At 32.3% G+C, this 20,873-nt stretch overlaps 1 protein-coding gene across 2 annotated transcripts in view; it reads right to left on the bottom strand.

The window, feature by feature from the left end:
* LOC143079001 (multidrug and toxin extrusion protein 1-like) overlaps nt 1-17,648 on the bottom strand; it is a 33,213-nt gene extending 15,565 nt beyond the window's left edge. The window contains exons 1-7 of one of the 2 annotated variants that reach the window (XM_076254099.1): nt 17,484-17,648; nt 7,402-7,520; nt 6,787-6,822; nt 5,831-5,899; nt 3,331-3,379; nt 1,744-1,843; nt 779-821 (exon numbers count right to left, since the gene is read on the bottom strand). In XM_076254099.1, coding sequence (XP_076110214.1) covers nt 779-821; nt 1,744-1,843; nt 3,331-3,379; nt 5,831-5,899; nt 6,787-6,822; nt 7,402-7,518 — 414 coding nt within the window. In that variant the 5' untranslated portion in view covers nt 7,519-7,520; nt 17,484-17,648. Of the gene's footprint in view, nt 1-778; nt 822-1,743; nt 1,844-3,330; nt 3,380-5,830; nt 5,900-6,720; nt 6,823-7,401; nt 7,521-17,483 lie in introns of both variants that reach the window. The other variant, XM_076254098.1, reaches the window with a different exon arrangement.
* Between the last annotated feature and the right edge of the window lie 3,225 nt (nt 17,649-20,873).

The following is a 20,873-nucleotide window of genomic DNA, read 5'->3' as shown; positions in this document are numbered from 1 at the left end:
GGTATCTTTCGTCCCTTTTTCGTGACTGCTACCAATATAAAAACATATTATTGCTGTACAAAATGAAGGAGTCAAAAAGTAAAGGTTGGGGTAGTGCAAAATTTTAGAATAAGTTTAAATTCTAACAAGTTCGGGGCATATAAATGTTGAATATATGCCGCACAGCCCTATTTTTTTACCTTTGAATAAAAAAGTAGAGCATATAATCTTTCTATTCTAGGATACAATTTTTCACGAAACTTCATAGTAAAAGTGTTACAGTTTTAGACGCAAAGGGAGTTTCTATGGGAAATCGCCTTGTCTATATTTACAGAAATGCAACCTCTAGAGGTATAAACATCAGCAAAATGAAAAATATTTTCACCAAATTCAACAAATTCTGAACCAAAAGTAGTAAAACATAGTTGAAACATAATTGTGCAATATCATTTGCTTAGTATATGTTCATCTCTAATTGAACATTACTACTAAACTAATCTAATTAAACTTTCACTTGTATGGTTAGGCTCGAAGGTATTTGCTTAAAAGATTGTCTGTTTCAGGTTTTTTTCCTTACTAACTTCTTTTGTAGCAACTCATCTCTATGTTAATATTCGAATATCCGGGTAGTATCATAATACTGGAATAATGATCAGGTTTAGTCACTAGCGAATATTGAAGAAAAAACAAATCAGCACCCATATACATATACAGAGTTTCCTTGTTGAATTGGTAATAACAGTGAAATAAGAAATCTACTTAAAGTAAAATATACTTTTCTATTAATGTTTTTACTTACTGGAAATCCGGCAATTACTATTATTACGTACTGACCACTGAGTCTGAAAAAAAATAAAGTATGGAATCTGTCACCTTTTTTGTTTTTAATAATTACCTTTGCAATACTGGCGACATGTAAATGTGTTTCGGATGATCGTTTTGCATTTACATTTATCAAATGATACGCGCCTCTCGTTCATAATCACACTATAAAAACCTCATTAACAGGGTTGTGTGTAAGACTTTCCACTCACTTTCAAATATTTTTCGCGATCTTTAATATTTTGAATACATCGGATCTTTTTTTTAACCAACTGTGTCTTATATACGATTGTGACAATTTTTGACGGAGTATTAATGTTGAATGCTCGAGCAGCACGAAATACTACCGGACGTTTATCATGTTAACGCATCCAGTGTCGCTTCTTCGTGAGTTCATTCAATTTCCTCAGTTTGTTTACCTTAGTTTTTAGCGTTATATGGATGTAAAAAATGTTCTCCTCTTATATTTAATGCGTTTCCCTCGGTTTTAGTTTGTTACCCCGATTTTGTTTTTTGTCCATAGATTTATGAGTTTTGAACAGCGGTATACTACTGTTGCCTTTATTTAACATATATCTTCATCTTCCATGCATTTCAGGACATACTTTTGTTGTTTCCGTTATTTTCGTGGGTACCAATTTTCGTGTATTATGAAAACTAACATTGTTGTGGGTATTTAATTTCATGGTTTTGCCTTAGTTTGCATACAAGACTATAGAAATTTTGTCATTCGTTACATATTAAATTCGTGGTTCACCTGTACAAACAAAATCAATGAAAGTTGGTATCCAACGAATAAAAATGAATCCGCTGTATATCACAATAAGTACTTACAAAAAAATGATAATGTTTTATATCTGAAGTATTTTAAAAATTAACGTCGTCACACCTCTTTTTATGTACATTGGCAACGATCAATGAATTTATAATACCCATACATACCTCGCTACTTCACTATTTTGGCCTACCAGGATCAATAAATATTCTGTATTAACAAAGACTGCAAATATTGGTATGCAGGCCAATAGCATGATAAGAATACCTGCAAATATAGTAGTTCCAAATTAAGTTTGATTCTGCATTAAGGTCTTTTTGTAGACGACAAAGCTCATCTATTGAGAAATTTTCAATCTTGGTAGCTATGATGAGTTAGTTAAAAATCACTGGGTCGATGACACTGTTGGTGGAATTGTTCTGCCCTAGGGTATTACAAGCCCAATATTCGGCATATATGTGCTGACATGCTTAATGCCCTTCAACGTTATACTCGTTTGGTTTTCTAACTATTTTGATATGAACGTCACTGATGAGTCATATGTAGACGAAACACGTATCAAAATATTAGCCGATTACCTTTTATAACTGTTAACATGAATCACTATTGATATGGTCATACATGTACTTATAAATTTACTTTGTATTTTTCGAAATACTTAGGAGGTTCTACCACAGGAACATAATACCTTAGCTGTTTTAGGCAAGATGTTTAGGAATTTTGGGTTCTAAATGTTGTTCAACTTCGTGTTTTCTGTGATTTGAGCGTCAGAAAGGAGTCTTTTTGTAGATGAAACGCGCGTATGGTGAACACAATGTCAATCTATGATAAGCTTTTATAAGAAACCTCGTTTATACCATACGTGTTTTGAAAAATATAACATCATGCTAGAAATGAATTGCGTAAATTGTTTGAGCTTGACAGTCCCTAGATAACAAAACTATTCATCATTATAAATTTTATATTTAACTGTGCTTTTGAAATATAGAAACTGTATTGATGTATTACTAAGGACCCATAGGAATTGAGCAAATGTTAACTCTTTTTAAGCCATTGTTATTGGAATATTTGTTTGGTGTTATACTTATTAAGATTACAACACAACTTTGTCTGTTGTATCCCAATTTGTAACATATTAATCTATTGTGTCCGCGTTTTTTTTTTACCACATTGTTGAAAATAAAATGGAATAAGCGAGAAGTTCAGCTAGCTAAGAACGCAGTTTAATCCATCATTTTCTACATAAGGACGCGCTGTACCAAGACAGGATTAATGACTGTTGTTTTCCATTCGTGCGATGTGTTTGATCTTTTGATTTTTTTTTCACTTTATGAAGGATTTTCCGCTTTGAATTTTCTTGGGAGTTCATTAATTTCGTCAATTTACATTTAGAGAAAGATATACGCAAATTAAAAAAGTTTGCGCTTGTCTAAATACCGTGCCCAAGAAAACTAAATTCAAGAACACATATTGACTGTTTGTTGGTGTTTGAACGCCACTCTTATGCACCACATTTTGTCTATTTCGTAGCGGTCAGTTTTAATTGGTTGGGGAAGCCGGAATGCCCGGAGAAAACCACTGACCTTCAACCGGAAAATTGACCATCCTAGTCAAGTGCATCCGCACATAAAGGGTTCGAACTCACAACCTCAGTGTTGACTGACTTGTGATTACAAAAGTATAACTACTTAGACACTCGGCCACCGAGGCCTCACATTTAAAATATTTCTCTCTCTAAATCATGGTAAACTTGCCTCGTTGTAGAATGAGACCAATATTATTCTTGTTGTTGCTTCCAAATGTCTGTAAAAGAATTTGAATTATTTTTCATGTCATTATCGGCAACAGAAAATCATTAATCGATAATCATCTGATTTATTAAGTATATGATTGGGAGAAAGGTACTCATGCGTGATGTTTTATTCATTTTCATTAGTTAGTTTTGTTGATTTCGTTTCCGGTGATTTTTTTTTTCAGTTCAAGGTTTCATTGCTTCAGTAGATAATTTTATCAAAACACGTACCAATTAAACTACATTTTCTATTCATAAATCAAATACTAAATTCCCCGTAAGACGCTTTGTATTCGTCTAGACTCAAGAAAAACGTTTATTGATTCTTAGTTTGATCCAGCAGAGTTAAAATTAATATTCCTCAATTCTCATTTCTAAAGTTTTCAATATCAAACATTTCGACTGTTTTGCTCGAGTGCAGAGAAACGAGATGTTTAACGTCTTTTACAACTGTAACCGTGTATGGTCAATCTTTAAAAGACCCGAGGTAGAAGATAACAATGTGAAGTTCTCATCACATTCAGATTTTGTCTTCATTGTGTTTTGTTGTCTTGAATATGGTATGTTCTCGTCTTGGCTACGATTATTGTCTAGTTTAATCTTATTACGATCTCGTCTTGAATATGATTTGTTATTGACGTATTAAATTGAATCCTGGTACCTTTGATAACTATTTACACCACGATGCCACTGCTGGTGGACGTTTTGTCCCCGAAGGTATCACCCGCCCCGTAGTCAGCTTTTCGGTGTTGACAAGAATATCAATTATGTGGTCATTTTTATAAATTTCCTGTTTCAAAACTAAGGATTTTCATATCCCAGGAATAGATAACTTTAGCCGTATTTGGCACAACTTTTTGGAATTTCGGGTCTTCAATTTTGCACTTGTTTGGCTTTACAACTATTTTCATCCGAGCATCACTGATGAGTCTTATGTAGACGTATTGGCGTATTGAATTAAAATCCTTGTACCTTTGATAACTATTGCCTTGATTGTGGTATGTGATCGTCTTGAATATGGTTTATTATTGCCTTGATTGTGGTATGTTATCGTCTTGAATATAGAAGTTATTACCTTGATTTGTTATATTTTTGTCTTATATGTGGTATGTTATCGCATTCATTTTTGATGCGTTTTGTTATTTGATTTTGCCATGTGATTATGGACTTTCCGAATTGATTTTCCTCTGAGTTCAGTATTTTTGTGATTTTACTTTTTTCTACACTATGGTATGTTATCGCCTTGATTGTGTTATGTTATCGTTTTGAATAGGATAGGTTATTGCTTTGAATAGGATAGGTTATCGCCTTGAAAAGGTTAGGTTATCGCCTTGAATAGGATAGGTTATCGCCTTGAATAGGATAGCTTATCGCCTTGAATATGATAGGTTATCGTCTTGAATAGGATAGGTTATCGTCATGACTATGGTATGTTATCGTCTTGAATATGTATATTTTTGTATTTAACATATGTTATTTTCTTGAATAAGGTATGTAATTGCTTTGATTGTCTTATGTTATCGTCTTGATTGTGTTATGTCATCGTCTTGAATATGGTATGATATCGCCTTGAATGTGGTATGTTATCACCTTGAATATGGTATGTTATCGTCTTGAAAATTGTATATTCTTGTATTGAATATTATAGGGAGATATGAAGATTTGTTCACCCAAAAAAAATCATATTTCACGAGAGTATCGCCCATGGGAAATATGAATATGCGAGGGTGAACAAATTATCATATCTCCCTAAGCCAAGGGAAAAGACTGTTTTATTTCATGCCTATACTTTTTGTTTACTTCTAAATATAAATTGTCTGTTCTATGGCCGGGTTGTTGTCTCTTTGACACATTCCCCATTTCCATTCTAAATTTTATTTTTACAAGATATAAATGTACATAATTATTTTCTTATAACTAAAAACAACATATATATGATAATCAGTACCGATCAAAAATTAATTATTTATCATTTCTGTTTGTTATAAGATCTGAAATAGTTATTTAAAAGAAATTACTATACCTTCTTTAAAAAAAAAAACACGATTGAAACGTTTTAAAACATTAATCGCGGAAACTTTGCACAAGGCAATCTCGATATCAGATGGGACTAGTACTTAAAAGGGAATATGGAGTTGTGTTCGACGTCACGTGGGATAGTTTTAACAAATCAAATGTTGATTTCGCTATCAAAAATCACCATGCAGTGGAAACAAATAAATTCTCTTGAATATGGATTATTCTTGTATTGAATATAACATGTTATTGTCCTGAAAGTGGTACGTTCTAGTCTTAAATATGGTTAGCACGTGATCTGCAAGATACTGCATATGTTTGCATCTACTGAAGCAACAAAATCAATCATAAAAAATTATCGACTATAACTACATAAAAAAATCACAATGAATTTTCCCTTCGAAAGACAATGAACAAAGAACTTAATAATTTATTATGTAACATACCTGTGAGAATAAGGTATCGAATGCCGTACATAAACCAATGATCACAGATGAACCAACTACATTTATAGTCTGCAATTTATAAAACTCAATGAAAGTATAAGCTGAAAATATAACTCTTTATCGCTAAAAGTACAACTGTGTAACGCTGAACATACTACTCTGTAACGATGAAAGTATTACTATATTTTGATCAAGTATTACTATATTTTGCTCAAGTACTACTATATAACGTGGAAAACAGAAACGATATATAACTAAAAACTTACCAGTATCAATTCCACAAAAAATATGAATTAATCTGCTGCTCCAGAAAGATCAGAAGTAAGAAGCTTTACTGCTTCGAATGTTCATATTTTAATATTCCTATCACATGGCTGTCGTACTCACTATTGTCCTTATTATTGATAGGCAATTTATTTAATTTATTTCACACATGATGTAGAAGTTAGATGTTTTAATCGTATTCTTATGCCTTCTTTTTAAAAGGGATTGAAATATAAAAAAGAACTTACAACGGATTATTGTAATTAATGTTATTTTAGAGAGAATGCATCGCATCTACAATGACGGTAAACTTCCAAAAGGTTAAATGTGGGTATCAACACTGTTCGATGGAAATACTGATTCCCGATTTGGCTAAAGTAATCAAATGACATATTCTGGTCCATATTATGATCCACCTTATTTTAGGTCCTCAATGCTCTTCAACTTTTTACTTGTTTGGATTTAGAACTGTTTTGATCTGAGCGTCACTGATGAGTCTCAAATAGACTAAACACGCGTCTTGCGTAGTAAATTATAAGCCTGGTACCTTTGATAGCTATTATTATGAGATATCATTCCAATAATGTGTGAATTATCAGTATCAATTGTTAAAAATATATTCTTACTGTGATAGCTAATTGGACCCCATCTAAAGCTTCTTTTCCAAGATGACCACAAAACAACAAACTTACTGACAATATTAAGTACTGTAAAAGGGTCTCTATAGTCTGAAATTTGAAACAAAATTCCATTATCGGTTGTTAGTCTATGCTAGCATAGTTGATTGTTCAATATCAAATTCGGAAATGGTTGATTGATTCGATCGTGTTTTAATGCCACTATCAGTCAGTTTATATTGGCATAGGAAGCCAGAGTGACTGGAGAGAATAACGACTTTCGGTAGGAAAACTTACAACCCTAGTCAATCAAGTTTGTAGTCGAGTGCACCTGCAAAGTACAGGATTTGAACTTAAAAACTCTGGCTGGTAAAAAACATATTTCGGGTACTTAGACCATTTGGCCACGGATATCCCCAATTCGAAATTTAGCTAATGTATTACTCATTATATTGCTTTTCGTTTATTTAAACAGAGTGTCGTAAAACTGCATCAAATTATGATTCGAATCAAGTTTTTACCACATGATACTGATGAATATTTGCCATTGAATGACAAGCAGAATCAGCACTCAATCAATTCATCAATCAATCTTTCAATTCTTTTTTGTTTGACACTCTATTAAATTGACTCAATCAAAGAGGCCAATGTTTAGGCAAAAGAAACAGATTTCGGGGGTCTTTTACTTACAATCGGCCAAGCTAACTGTAGTAATTCCTTTAGCTCGATCCTGTATCCATTTGGAAATATTTTCCTTTTTACTCCAGCAAATAAGTCGACCAACGTAGACTTATTTATACAACCCATAACTACAAGAATAAACATATTTTTTAAACTACAAATTAATATAGTCATTTTTGATAATACTATTATAAAGTAAGATCACAAAAATACTGAACTTAGAGGTAAATCATTTCGGAAAGTCCATAATCACATAGCAAAATCAAATAACAAAACGCATCAAAAGCGAATGGACAAGAACTGTCATATTCCTGACTTGGAACAGGCATTTTCAAATGTAGAAAATGGTGGATTAAAACTGGTTTTATAGCGCTAACCCTCTCACTTTGATGACAGTCTCGTCAAATTCCGCCGTGTTTTCATTGATGCGTAAACTAAACAGACACAATAAATAAAATAGTCAAAATATGGGTACATCAGTCATTACCATTCAATCATTATATGTGAAAAAGCACCATAAACGCATATTAGATAATCATAGAAAACTTCTAAAAAGAAAAATATTCGGAAGATTAATATACATATATTGACAATGAAAAGATGCATATTTAATAGTGTCTTATGTTTTATCAATTTATATTTTTTTTATAAACTATCATCCCTTGTTTATATTGTGATTATTGTCACCTTGGAATTGATAATACGGTGACAAGTAAGGTAAATTTACAAATTTAATGGACCGAAATACCTCACGGCTAATTCTGGTTTTAATTTGAAGATAAATATAATACCCTTCGATTAAGGCATGTCGTAGAATGCCAAAGTGGTGCAGATTTGTGATAAATGCGATCAAAGGTAAAAAGGGGGGATTTTAAAAAATCGAAAATTTTGGACATTTTGGACAATTTCTCGGTAGTCCCTCATGATAACTAAGAAACAATTTCAATGGAAGCAAGCTTTGGGGATGCTGCACAACTTCAGCTTGTTATATTTATGCCAGATTGACATAGATTAGTGCTGCTGACCCCCGCAGCCAATATGGAAGAAAATGATAAAGATTATCTTTATTTACAAAAATTATCGATAGAAAATATTCATATTTAATATTCAGCTTTGCAATAATATATTACAGTATATAAAGATATTTTTGGGGAAATTTTGTTAAGATAACATAAGATAAAGGAGAAGTTAGTACTGTAAAGTTTACACCAGGTCCATGATTCAATGGAAAAATGATGAAATTCATTATTACTTTTTTAAATCAAAAATATTAATGTTGAAACTATTAAAATAGTCTTGATGAATAGATGTCAGCATGAACACGATAGTATATGAAGTTTTATTTATGACAATAGGTCAACCCGTGCAGGACTAATAGCCTTTGAAAATGCAAGACGGTGTGCGTCCCCCTTTTCATAAAACAACACAAACAACAAAAAAGTAGTAGACTTTTGACTTTAACTGTTTTAAAGCACTATATATATCTATAATCACGATTCACAGAAATTTTGATAAAAATGAAGATATTTGTGTATTATATATATATCAGTAACATTTGATATTATTATTCATGTCCGATGATTTGAAGTGTTACGTAAAAATAACATGTAAACATTCAGAGAGATCTACTACGTTTGTAGTTATTTTCACTGAATGCATCATGACAAGAAAGCATTGTTTGCGAGAACTTTTTGTCTATGTTAGCAATTTTTCGTTGGCTTGAACACCATTGACAAAATTTCTTGAACCATAGTGCCATCACTGTTTCATACGCTAATGTAAAAGCTCTAACTCCGCGATTAAAATGCTTGCCTTGGAGAATCTGATCTACAGTACATCTGGCATATGCACTTGAATCGACCAGTAAATCACGAAGCCCAGCTGATGCCCATATTTAGTCTATTGCTGAAATAAAACACGAACCCATGTAGAATCCACCTAATCTCACAACGTGCGAAATTTTAGGGCATATGCCATTTTGGATGTATGTTCAATTTTGGAATCTTATAATTTCATGGTTTGCTGAACTAGTCAGAAATTGTCTAACCTCAGTGTAAGACGCACAAAAGCCATGTGAATGTAAAGTTTAAATAAGATTTTTTGAACCATATTCATGATGCAACTGAAGAGCCAATGTTAAACTAAAAGGGATGAACTGGTTTTTATGCAGAGATATCACACACTCGGCTAAAGCAATACATTTCCGTATTGTATCAACTGGGAGTGAATTGTAATCATTCTCCATATGAAAATAGTTGTCATCTGTTAATCTGACAAGAAAGTTTATAAAAGAGGTAGGCATGAATTATAAGCCGTAGGGATAGAACATTAGGCCAAAAATTTTAACGATTGTAAACTGCGTCTCAAATTTTTTGCCTCATCATGTAAGGTGTATGGAATCATTTACAAAAATGTTTTTCATCTCAGAATTTTTTTATTCCGCTTTTAAACTCTGGTTCTTGAAAGCAATGTCATGCTCCGACTCATTTGAAGCATTATCAGCAGGTTCCCTTTTCCAGTTCAGCATGTAGTTAGCGATGCATGTTGAATGATACCAGATACAGTGCTTTGTCCTTGAAGTTCTCCATAGAGAGTAAACTTACAATTGGATAGTCAAACTTGTCTTTAGCGGCATTTAATATATGTTATCAACACGTTCAAAAGACTCGACTCGCCGTAATTGCTTATCTCGTTTGTAAGACTTTTGTCTACAGAATAAACATTTGGACTAGTCTAATTGTAATACCGTTGAGCGTGTTTAAACGCAAGTTGATTGAAACACGGAATGGTTTGCACTCGATGTTGAGCATTGTTCTTTTCCTATTTGATTTTTTTTTCAAGTTTTTTCTACTTGTATAGGCTTCATAACACCACCAATGATATTTTATTTGTTCTAATGGAATCACTTTCGTTGACTCAAATTCATCATAAAGGCGGCGGTAAACATGTCACGGAATAGAAGTTCCTTCATAATATAAGTTCCAAAAGGAAAAAAATATTCTGGAATATTATTGCCACAGGAATGAATATTACAGTGTTGGTCTTATATATATAATTAACTGGTTCTCCAAGTGCAGAAGTATACGACCGCATAGGTCCAACACTAAACCCTGTACCCTGTCTAACATCTATTGCGTCTTAAAGAGTAGTTTTCCCTTTTTCTGTTGCATTTGACAAATTTTCATTAGTAGATATTTGGCAAATAAAGCATAATTCCCAATTACTCTTAAGCCTACTATTTTTTGGAACTGAGTGAGCAAACTCGTGTCCATTATTTTCCGGTTTATTTCGGGGGTGTACCGATGTGGTTAAAATTAGTTTATTCAACGAAATCAACAAGGAATAAAACAACTTAAAACACTAACACATAAAATCTGTATACTCAGTCGAAAACTAGACACAGACATTGATATAATTATGTCTTATCAAATTTGAAAATAAAGAAAATACACAGTTTTATTTTCTGTAAAAACACAGCAAATCACAAGTCTGTGGAAAATAGGAAAAGGGAAAGCAACAAGACTTATTTAGGTGAAAATCGAATAGTAAAACTGCTATATGATGAGTATTATAAAACGGAGCGAAAACTTAATTTGCATGCTTTTTCACTTTTAGGTATTAAAACTTCTTGCATATTGATAATTATACTATATTTTGTGAAAATGTACCACTGGTGATATATATAAGAAATGTTATATGCTTTTGTCAGACGGTAACATTGTAAAAAATGCCATAAACATTTGAAAATCGTCCAATTCACTTAATTTATAAGTTCATATGATAAAAACATTTGATACCAAAATAAAGCTGATACATTACTCTTTCATGTGATATCTTCATTCGGGAATTAGTTATAGACGTTCCCGTCTTTTAAAATGAAAAAGAAAAAATCCGAAAGTCACACTTTATCGCAATTTTACAAAAAACTGCACCGTGGGAAAACTCTACGACAGGGCTAAAATGAAAGTATATTGTTAACTTTATCTTCATGTGCATTTTCAGCCGTGAGGTATTTCGGTCCGTTAAACTCCTTATTTAAGCGACTTTTCCTGATTTGTCACTCCACTACGGGGGCCGTACGGGGGACACCTTAATCAATTAATCCTAGATAGCAATTTTCCCGTTAAAACAAGAACTTAGCAGAGATAACTATGATAAAAATAAGATGGTAAGATTGCCAAAGATACAACTAACCATCACATACAAATTTCTTGAACGAAAGCCGTTTAACATATAACAATCACAAAAACCAATACAATATACTAACAATAAAAGATTCCGAGTAAAGTAGTAAGTAGAAAAATCACTTATCATAGATACCAGGCCTTGCGGCCATAAAACTTTCGAGTCAGTTTTTTGTACTCGTACTCGAAAATCAACCAATCAAAATGGTGGATTTCATGTTTCGAGCACGATTTTTGTGCTCCGAGCACTAAGCAAAGTATTATGACTTCAACACCAGAATTGACATTATGTGTTTGCGCCAGATGCATGCTTCGTCTACAAAAGAATCATCTGTGACGCTAAAGACAGTTTAATAGTGGAACAATAGATTGAAGATGAAATAAATCTATATTTGTAAGCGGTTTATGAAGCTTCGGAAGCCAGTACATAATTGGAACTTTCAGGATATTATGTTCATTTGTAAAGAAGTAGAAAAACGTTTATGTTTAAACGATGTCATTTTCCAAAACTTGTGTCAGTTGAAAGGTTGGTGAATTTGTGATTTCTTTATGCAGTATCTCAATATAAAATATACGTTTTACAATAATGATATTGTTGGCAGCTTTATCAGCATGTACAAAGCCAAATTCCTTGCTGAGTTCTTTTAGCTTATGTTTGAACAGTAAAGGGTTATTATGCTTGTTGTTAGGAATAAAATGTTCTCTGAAATGTTAAATACTAATATAAACTCTTTTTTTCTTACAGAAAGTATGGAATGACTCGTGGTTGATGTTACGAGACTCATTTCAATTAATAAATGACGGAGGAGGATATTTAGCTCCTTTTCTAAGAAATGATCTCTAATCTTGGTCCCGGACAATATTAAGGTATCATGTAATTACATTGGAACTTAGACCATAAATGGATTTGGAATTACTGCAATTTAGTAATGTGGGGTAATTGTAACTGATGAACATATTTCCGGGTATAGTTTATTCACAGAACAAATAGAAGCCGTTCAGTATTTTCAAAATAACAAGGACGTGTTTCTTTTAAACATGATCATGATGATCATAAAGAATAACGGCATTGTTTTATAATATCCAAACCTGTATTGACATATTTGATTTTTAAAAAAATATTTGTGATATTCAGGCCTAAAGCGATCAATTTTTTGAAACAGTTTAGAATAAAAATATCAAAAGTCTATTGTTGTTGAAGACGAAGTAACTACGTCCGAAATATTTATACTAGTTGTAAATGTCTCTTATTGCGATTCATTCTACATCCATGAGGACGATTTTTGCGTAATTTTTTAGAAGCTATCTCAAAAGTGTAAACATATTCTGTTGTTGATATATTATTAATTTCCATTATATCACCATTAAGACCGAGCGGATAAACATCTGTTCAACCCACCATTTTTGCTTAAAATGTATTGTACCAAGTCAGGAAAATGGCAGTTTTTATCATATAGTTTGTTTCTCTATGTGTTTTTTGTTCACTTCAGTTTTCTGTTGTTTCATTGTTTTCCTCAGATAGTGTATGTACTTCCCACGGTTTTAGTTTGTATCCCGGATTTGTTTCCCTTCAATAGATTTATCATTTTCAAACAGCGGTATACTACTGTTGCCTTATTAATTAATCCAATTTGATTCAATTATTTAACCTCACCGTACAAGTTTTGAATGAGATTCCCCATGTTGCCGATTTATTTTTTCTAAAGGTTTAACTGTTAAATATTTAATAATTGGATTGTGTTTCTTAAGGTGTTGATAAATGATACTTTAAGGTGTATGAGGTAGTCTAAAACGATAAAATTGTCCTTTTTCTGCGTTTGGATAGTTAGAAAGTTAGAGAGGTCAAAGATTTTATACTATCGCACTTGGAAAAAGACTTAGTTAAGCCATATACTTACTGATAAATGGTTTAAAAAAATGTAAAATTACAAAAATACTGAAATCCGAAGAAAATTCAATCAGAAAGTCAATAATCACATGGCAAAATCAAATGATAAAATACATCAAACAAATGGACAACAACAGTCATATTCCTGGCTTGGTACAGGCATTTTCAAATGCAGAAAATGATGGATTTAACCTGGTTTTATAGAGCTAAACCTCTCACTTTAACAACAATCCACACCTGATCCACGTTGCATGGAATTCTGAAAACATTACTTTCATAACTTTCCTTAAGAGTGTTCATCATGAAAATTTTTACTTGATGTTTAGATTAATAATGAAAAGGAACCTTGCCAAATGTTTAGGTTGAATCACTAGAACAAGAGAAATGATGCACAACAACTTCAGGTTAAATAGACTCGGTTGCAATACTATTAACACTACGTTTCTCAATAAAACAATTACAATGGTATCGTTTAAAATGTATCATTGTATTCTCAGTTACACGACAACTTCGATTCTGTTAAAATGACAATGAAAGACATTAACATATATTCAAGGTTTAATTGTTCGCAGCATGTGTTTAATTGTTATTAAATTACAGTCCCACTTACACATAACGTTCATACAGTTAAAGTTGAACCCAATATGTAGGTGAATTTTAACCGTGTCATTTTTCATTTCTTTTTCGTTGCTTTGCTACTGAGTATCTTATAAAATTCTGAAGTTATGAATATTTACATAACATTTCAACTAAGACTCCATAAATGTATCAATAAAAGGCAGTTACATACTTCGCTGCATTTTTTTATGTACTAAAATGCAGTTACAGACAAATTTTCAAGCGGTAAAATGTCACTCTGAATTCATTTTATTCAACTATTGTATTTTAAAACAACACGATTTGATGCCACAAAAAATGGATGTATTTTACTTTATTATAAAAGATAGAATGCGTGTAGGTGTATATTGTACATGCGGATACAATATCTTATAACATTTTTTTTTTAATTCTAATCACATTTATAAATTATGTCTTGAACACAAAATAATAATAAGAAACTGTTAATGTCAAGATATATTATTCAGTCCGATGCGATTTTCAGATTTTTTTTAAATATCACAGGATACATTTTGACAATTATTTAGAAAGATAATCCTGAAATATGGCTCCGGATTTATGGTCAAGGATCAGTAAATAAACTAGTCCATAGATTTTTTTAAAACTTAGAACTCAATCAGATATTGAAAATATACATCAGAAAATGTAAAAAAAAGTATATGTCACCGACTTCGTTTTCAAGAAAAATCCATTTTTAAAATGGTCCGAGAGGGTACTAAATTACATTGAATATATAGGGTAAATCTATATTTTTCTTCTACAATTTTCGGTTTCTGGTATAAATCACGAGAAACGCTCCATAGAATTTTTTTTTTAACGTAATATTTTTTTCCTCTTTGTCTTACGAATTAGATGATATTAAAAAAAAATATGGTCACCGACTTCGTTTTTCCTGTAGAAGCGACGCAAACCCAACATTTTGACAAAAAAAAACCATCAAAATTCGTGACGTCGTAATTTTTATCATATAACGTCAAGTTATCATGCTAATAATTTCCACGTTCTTCGTGTTGATTATGCACGATGATTATGTGTTTCATATTGATAGATTCTTTTTATCATAAGAGTCTGGATAATTATCATAAATTTTTATTTAGTATTACCAATATTTTCTTTATTCTTTATATTTTAGCACCTCATTATACACTTTTTTCTTTTTTTTTTTTCTTTTTTGCATTTTATTCTGCAATTTTTGCCCATTATTCTGTATTCCGTAAACCCCAATCCGACCCTCTTTTATGGAACATTTTAAAAAGAAATTATACGTTGTAATAAATGTGATACATGTATGTTCATTATCAATATACATATCTAAAACAATTACTAATTCAGACAAAAATACGTTGTAAGTACATGAACGCAAAAATGTTAAAATCTTAAAAATAGAAATCATCAGGGTTACTGTCTACAAGTTGACGCAATAAAAGATGTAATTGAAGCTATATTTTTTTATGCCCCCTCAACTACCCCTGTACGTCTGTCCGTCCATCATTCCGTCTGCCCACCCGTCCTTCTGTCCGACCGCCTCCCTTTATAGTTTATAGTTATTCCGCAAAACATCTACAGTTTGAATCCTAGAACGTACTTTGCTGTCTTTTCGCATATGGTTAGGGTTTTGATCTTTATTAATATTTGCTCTAATGAGAGATAGTTGAACTTTGTCATTTGTGGGTAACAAATTCATAAATCTCTTAGACTATCTTGTAAGTCATCTTTTTACACTTTTTCTCCGTTCCGATATATAATTTGGCCACTTTTAAAAAAAAGTATATCACGACAGAACTGTCCATATACTGCTGCTTAACATCGCATATATAAACAAACATTATATCAATGATTCTACAAATTCTTGAAAGAGTGTCGTGTGGTTATTTATACATCTTCAAGTTAACAAGTAAAACACGCAGACAAATTGACATCTTTTTTGTTCTGTATAAAATTTATTGTATACAAGTCTACAAAAACGTTTTAAAAAGTTTACTAAATGGTTATTGTTCCATAAGTGTACATATGTATGCTCGAAGTATATATAGAATCAGTACATGATACACAACATGTGACAAATAAAAAAAGGGGGGGTAGTAATGACAGGAAACTGAATTAAACTAAGGATTTGATGAATGTAAACTTTAATAAAACTGGAAGCTACATAAGGGGAACAGGAAAATAAGAATATATATTGCATCACTTACAACAACCTTTAAATTGACCACTGATTTTTTATTCATTACTGACCAGCAATATAACGCTTATTCTGTAAAATCTTCAATTAACGATTTTGTAAAATTCTGTACATGGTCTACACTATTATATTAAGTAATTATTTTATTTTCCGTTGTTATTCTTTATAATTTTGCAAACTTTTTTGTTCAATTTTGACATTCGCCAGTATTCCTTATTCTGCAACTCCCTTTGAGATCTAATCATGTGTGACAATAAATTATTGTGCTTCTCTCACTGAATTTCCCTTTCTCTCAAGACATTTGTAGTCTTTGTAGTACAGTGTATTTCCATCGTTTAAAAACATTTCCGAGGAAACCAAATTAACGGAGGTTGAGACATATGACATAAAAACAGATGTACATATTTATGTTTGATATATCTACAACCCCCCCCCCCCTTTTCCCCCCAACCGAAAAAAACAATCGCACACAGGCTGAGACATGACTGGTAATATTGTGTTTTGTTATCTAGTCAATCTACACAAATGAGGGGGGACCTTAAACGGGACTCCGGGATTGGTGTTTTTCAGCACGGGATTTCGGGATTGATCCTTTATGGATCCGGCTATTCTTTTTTTCGAATTTCGGTATGGCGGGATTGAAATTTCTATAAATTCGGGACCTCGGGATTTCATGTTTTTAAGTCCTGGATTTCGGGATCAGGACCCCTTATTCTTTTTTGTAATCCCATCGAACTTTAAATATAAGTTGCCATACATAATGTCTGCATCATATTCAGAAATTGACAATATAGGGTAGGATAAAAAATAACATTTTGAGACAATGATGCTTTCATTTCTTATTCAACTTAAAGAGTTTCGACTGTCATCTAGGTATCTACGCACTCTTTTTAAAAATCAGCTAACGTTTTTAAGGTTAAAAAAATATATGCATAGGCCATTACATATCTTCGCATAAAGACAAGTGAATGAAATCCAATGAGGAATATGTATTGAATGTAAAATGTCTTTCGCACCAAATTCCTAATGGCGTTCATTAAATTTTCGATTGGCTTGCTTCGAATTATTAGCCTTTGACGCTTTGGTTAAGGGCATTCAGTTTAAGCAGTACCGTTTATCAAGAACACTCAGAGAGACAGTCTAACACAAATGGAAACCTTAATGAAAATCATAGAAAAGATAGAACAAGTTAAACAGGTTACAATTATTTCAATCTTACCTTAAAATATATCTTCTTGTCTAACCGGTATCTTAGATAATATTAGTCCATTTCCCTTACTGTTCGAAAAGTCTTTTTAACTTTTGGAGAGACAGAGCAACCATTCAACAAACGCATGAATGGTCATCGAAGTGACTACACTTGCAAGCCCGACCTACCCGTAAGTCGTCATTTGAGATCACGTGGGCACGCCCAACTGAGCTCATCTCAAAAACCTTACCATCACAATCATAGACCACAACGAGGGTTGGTCGATGGTCGACAGAGTCGCTCGGGAAAGATTTTGGATAAGAAAGTTAAGGACATGTTCCCCAGAGGGCATAAATGAAAAAACATGAGAATGAGTCACTCATTTTCCTGTCATCACATGTTTCCAGTAACTCCGGCTCCGTACTGGCTTTACAGTTTGAAGACTTTTTTTAAATTACCAGTTTAAATTACAGGGCTCCATTCATTTGGGATGGATGTATAAGTACGTAGCCACGTTCAATTATTTTACCTTATTAGATAAAACTTATTTTTCTAATCATTGTTAAACTGCTATTCGTTTGGGAGGCTAAAATATGTAGTTTCTGTTGCAATTACCCTACCGCTTAAATTGTATAAAAACGTTCAAGATTTTGATAGTGTCTCAATTTGAATATATTGACATGATTCATTTTACATCGTGCTATTGCCGAAGAAGGATATCTGTTATCCGAAATATCTAATATTTGTTCATTTTATAGTTATTCAATGGTGATGTTGTACCCTTTTTGACTTGTTGAAGTCTAAATTGAAAACTACGTCCAAACCTATGATTGTGTTGGATAAAAACCGCAATTTTTATACGTGTGCATGTAAAACAAATTTCGTTGTCAGATATATATATCTGTCCATGAAATAAATTAAACTGTGAGATTTTTAAATATGTTATACGAAAATATAAACTTTATAGTAAACACTTTGAGCCCAAAATGTTAATTTAAGTGCGTTCACCACGGCACACTAGAAGTACTGATATTTTATTAGATTAATCTAACTTTGACACTTGTCGTAATCACCAATCAAGCCAATAACATGTCATTTAAGTTTTCACACCTGAGAAATCAAATACATTTAATTGAATTACCTGATTTAATCAGTTGGCAATAAGAATCCAATCAAAAAAAGAAATTTGATAAAGGTCAAGATTACAGATTAACTTTTGGTGAAGAAAATTTCATTTTGTCTTCCCAAATATGTGTTGCTAAACGGCGGAAACGGAAAACGGAAACAGAAAGAATTAACATTTTTTCGTTTTGATTATTTATCTACATTTGCATAATATGTAGTATAACACATGTTTACAAGAAAGATAAACAGAGGAATAAATTAAAAATAAAAGATTTAAAAGCATAGAGTATTGAAATAAATAGCAGGAGATGATAATCCTAAGGGTTTTTTCTTTTAATATTTGATAAGGTCATGCAAACGTCTGTTCGACATTACTTTTTAAAAAACACATGTTGGATAAATGTCAATAAGATAGTAACCCAGCAACACAAAACAAAATCTACGTACGGCCTAAAAAGATGGACATTCAACTCGATCCTAGATAGGTTGGGGAAATGCTTTTCATTGTTTTTTCTTTGTTCCTCCTTTATTGCTTTGAATCATGATTAGTGATGTGATGTATCTTGTTGGTTTGTTCTGTATTTGTATTTTTCTTATAAAATGAAAAGAAAACGAAAAAGAAACCTATTGGGACAATGAGGTATGGACAGCAACCGATAAGGAAACCCGGGAACTGGACATATACACTTGGATACCCTTTATTTTAATGTAAACATTGATGAAATCACTCACTATACTAAGCCCTTTTTCATCGATTACAATACAGAAGAACGATGTTAAGTATTAACGTATTAAAGCATTACATCTCCTAGACTTTACTATCAATAAATACGAATTGATGTGAAACAAGTGGCGGAAAATTAGTAGCCTACATTGGTATTTACGATTTGCACAGTGCCCTTACCAAGTTAACCGTCGTCTTGTACTAGGATTTTAAAATAAAATTGTCCATACTGCTTTAAATATCATGCCGCTTAATTCTTCTCTGAAAATTCAACCCCCCTCTAGTACCCGTACATTTTATTTCATAATATTACAATTGTAAATAGTCTAAATATGCTGTTTTTCTATAGTTGAAAACATTAAAAGATAGGCGAAAGATTCCAAAGGGACATTCATACTCACAAGTCGATAATTAACTGACAACGCCATCACCAAAAAAGAAGAAAAAAAGACTATCAGACTAACAATAGTTCACAAAACACAACATGTAAAACTAAAGTCTGAGCAAAACGAACCTCACCAAAAACTCCGAAAGGGTAAGCAGATATAGCTCCACATGTGATACCCGTTAACATAGACATGAATTTATATTCATTCATACTAAAGGAAATTAATGTTGAAATTTGAAATTTATTTATAGTGGTAATTTTTAAAGATTTTGGTCCTATGCTAAGACAACTAAAAATTCATTCTCTGTTGTTTTTATGACGAAAATGATACTATATTTTACACAACTTAACTGATCGTTTTGGTGTTTCTACTGGCCAAACACCAGTAATAAACAATTGATGTCATTTACTAAATAGCACCTTACCCTGAATAGTTCCTTGTGATACCCCAGCATCAACGACCTGGTGGACCTGTTTGATGTCCAATTTACCATGACTCTTTGCTTGCAAAAGCATAGTAATGAGTAAAATCAATATTGTGTTCAACCTGGTTTCCTGTAACTGTTTAAATTCGATTAAAGTAGTTTATATAGGGCTTTTCAAAATGTGATACAAACAGTGGCGGATCCTGGGGAGAGTTCCGGGGGTTGGAACCCTTTTTTTCTGACGACCAATGCATTTGAATTGGGACATAAGTTGGACTCCTATTCACCATTTTCTCCTTGGCTGGGACCTCCCCCTCCTTTTTTGAAAATGGCTGGATATATCTGTAACGTGTCCTTTTTGATGTTTTGGGTGCAATCATTGAGGACAGTACATATTGTTGCAACAGTCTTATTTACCAATAGTATTGATGATGTAATAATAATCTAGGTTACGCATTATGTTGGAGCATACTATATATTAGAGCATCTTGCAGAGAATGCATGTTTGAGATGCTAAGCACAAATGCACAAATGTCTGCTGATTCATTATATATTTTTCTTTAGATAGATATTCTATAACTTATTTCTTCTGGCCCTCATACTTTTGTTGTATTGAGTCCGTATTCTCTTTTTTTCTCGTCCGTATTTTTTTCTCTCGCCCCTTCTCAATTGGATATAGGAAGATGTGGTATTAGTGCCGATGAGACAACTCTCCATTCAAGTCACAATTTATAAAAATAAACTGTTATAGGTCAAGG

Source organism: Mytilus galloprovincialis, chromosome 6 (genome assembly GCF_965363235.1).
Source record: "Mytilus galloprovincialis chromosome 6, xbMytGall1.hap1.1, whole genome shotgun sequence".
NCBI classification, from domain to species: domain Eukaryota; kingdom Metazoa; phylum Mollusca; class Bivalvia; order Mytilida; family Mytilidae; genus Mytilus; species Mytilus galloprovincialis.
The sequence above is the reverse complement of the archived record's forward strand: the minus strand, read 5'-3'. Positions and strand labels throughout refer to the sequence as shown.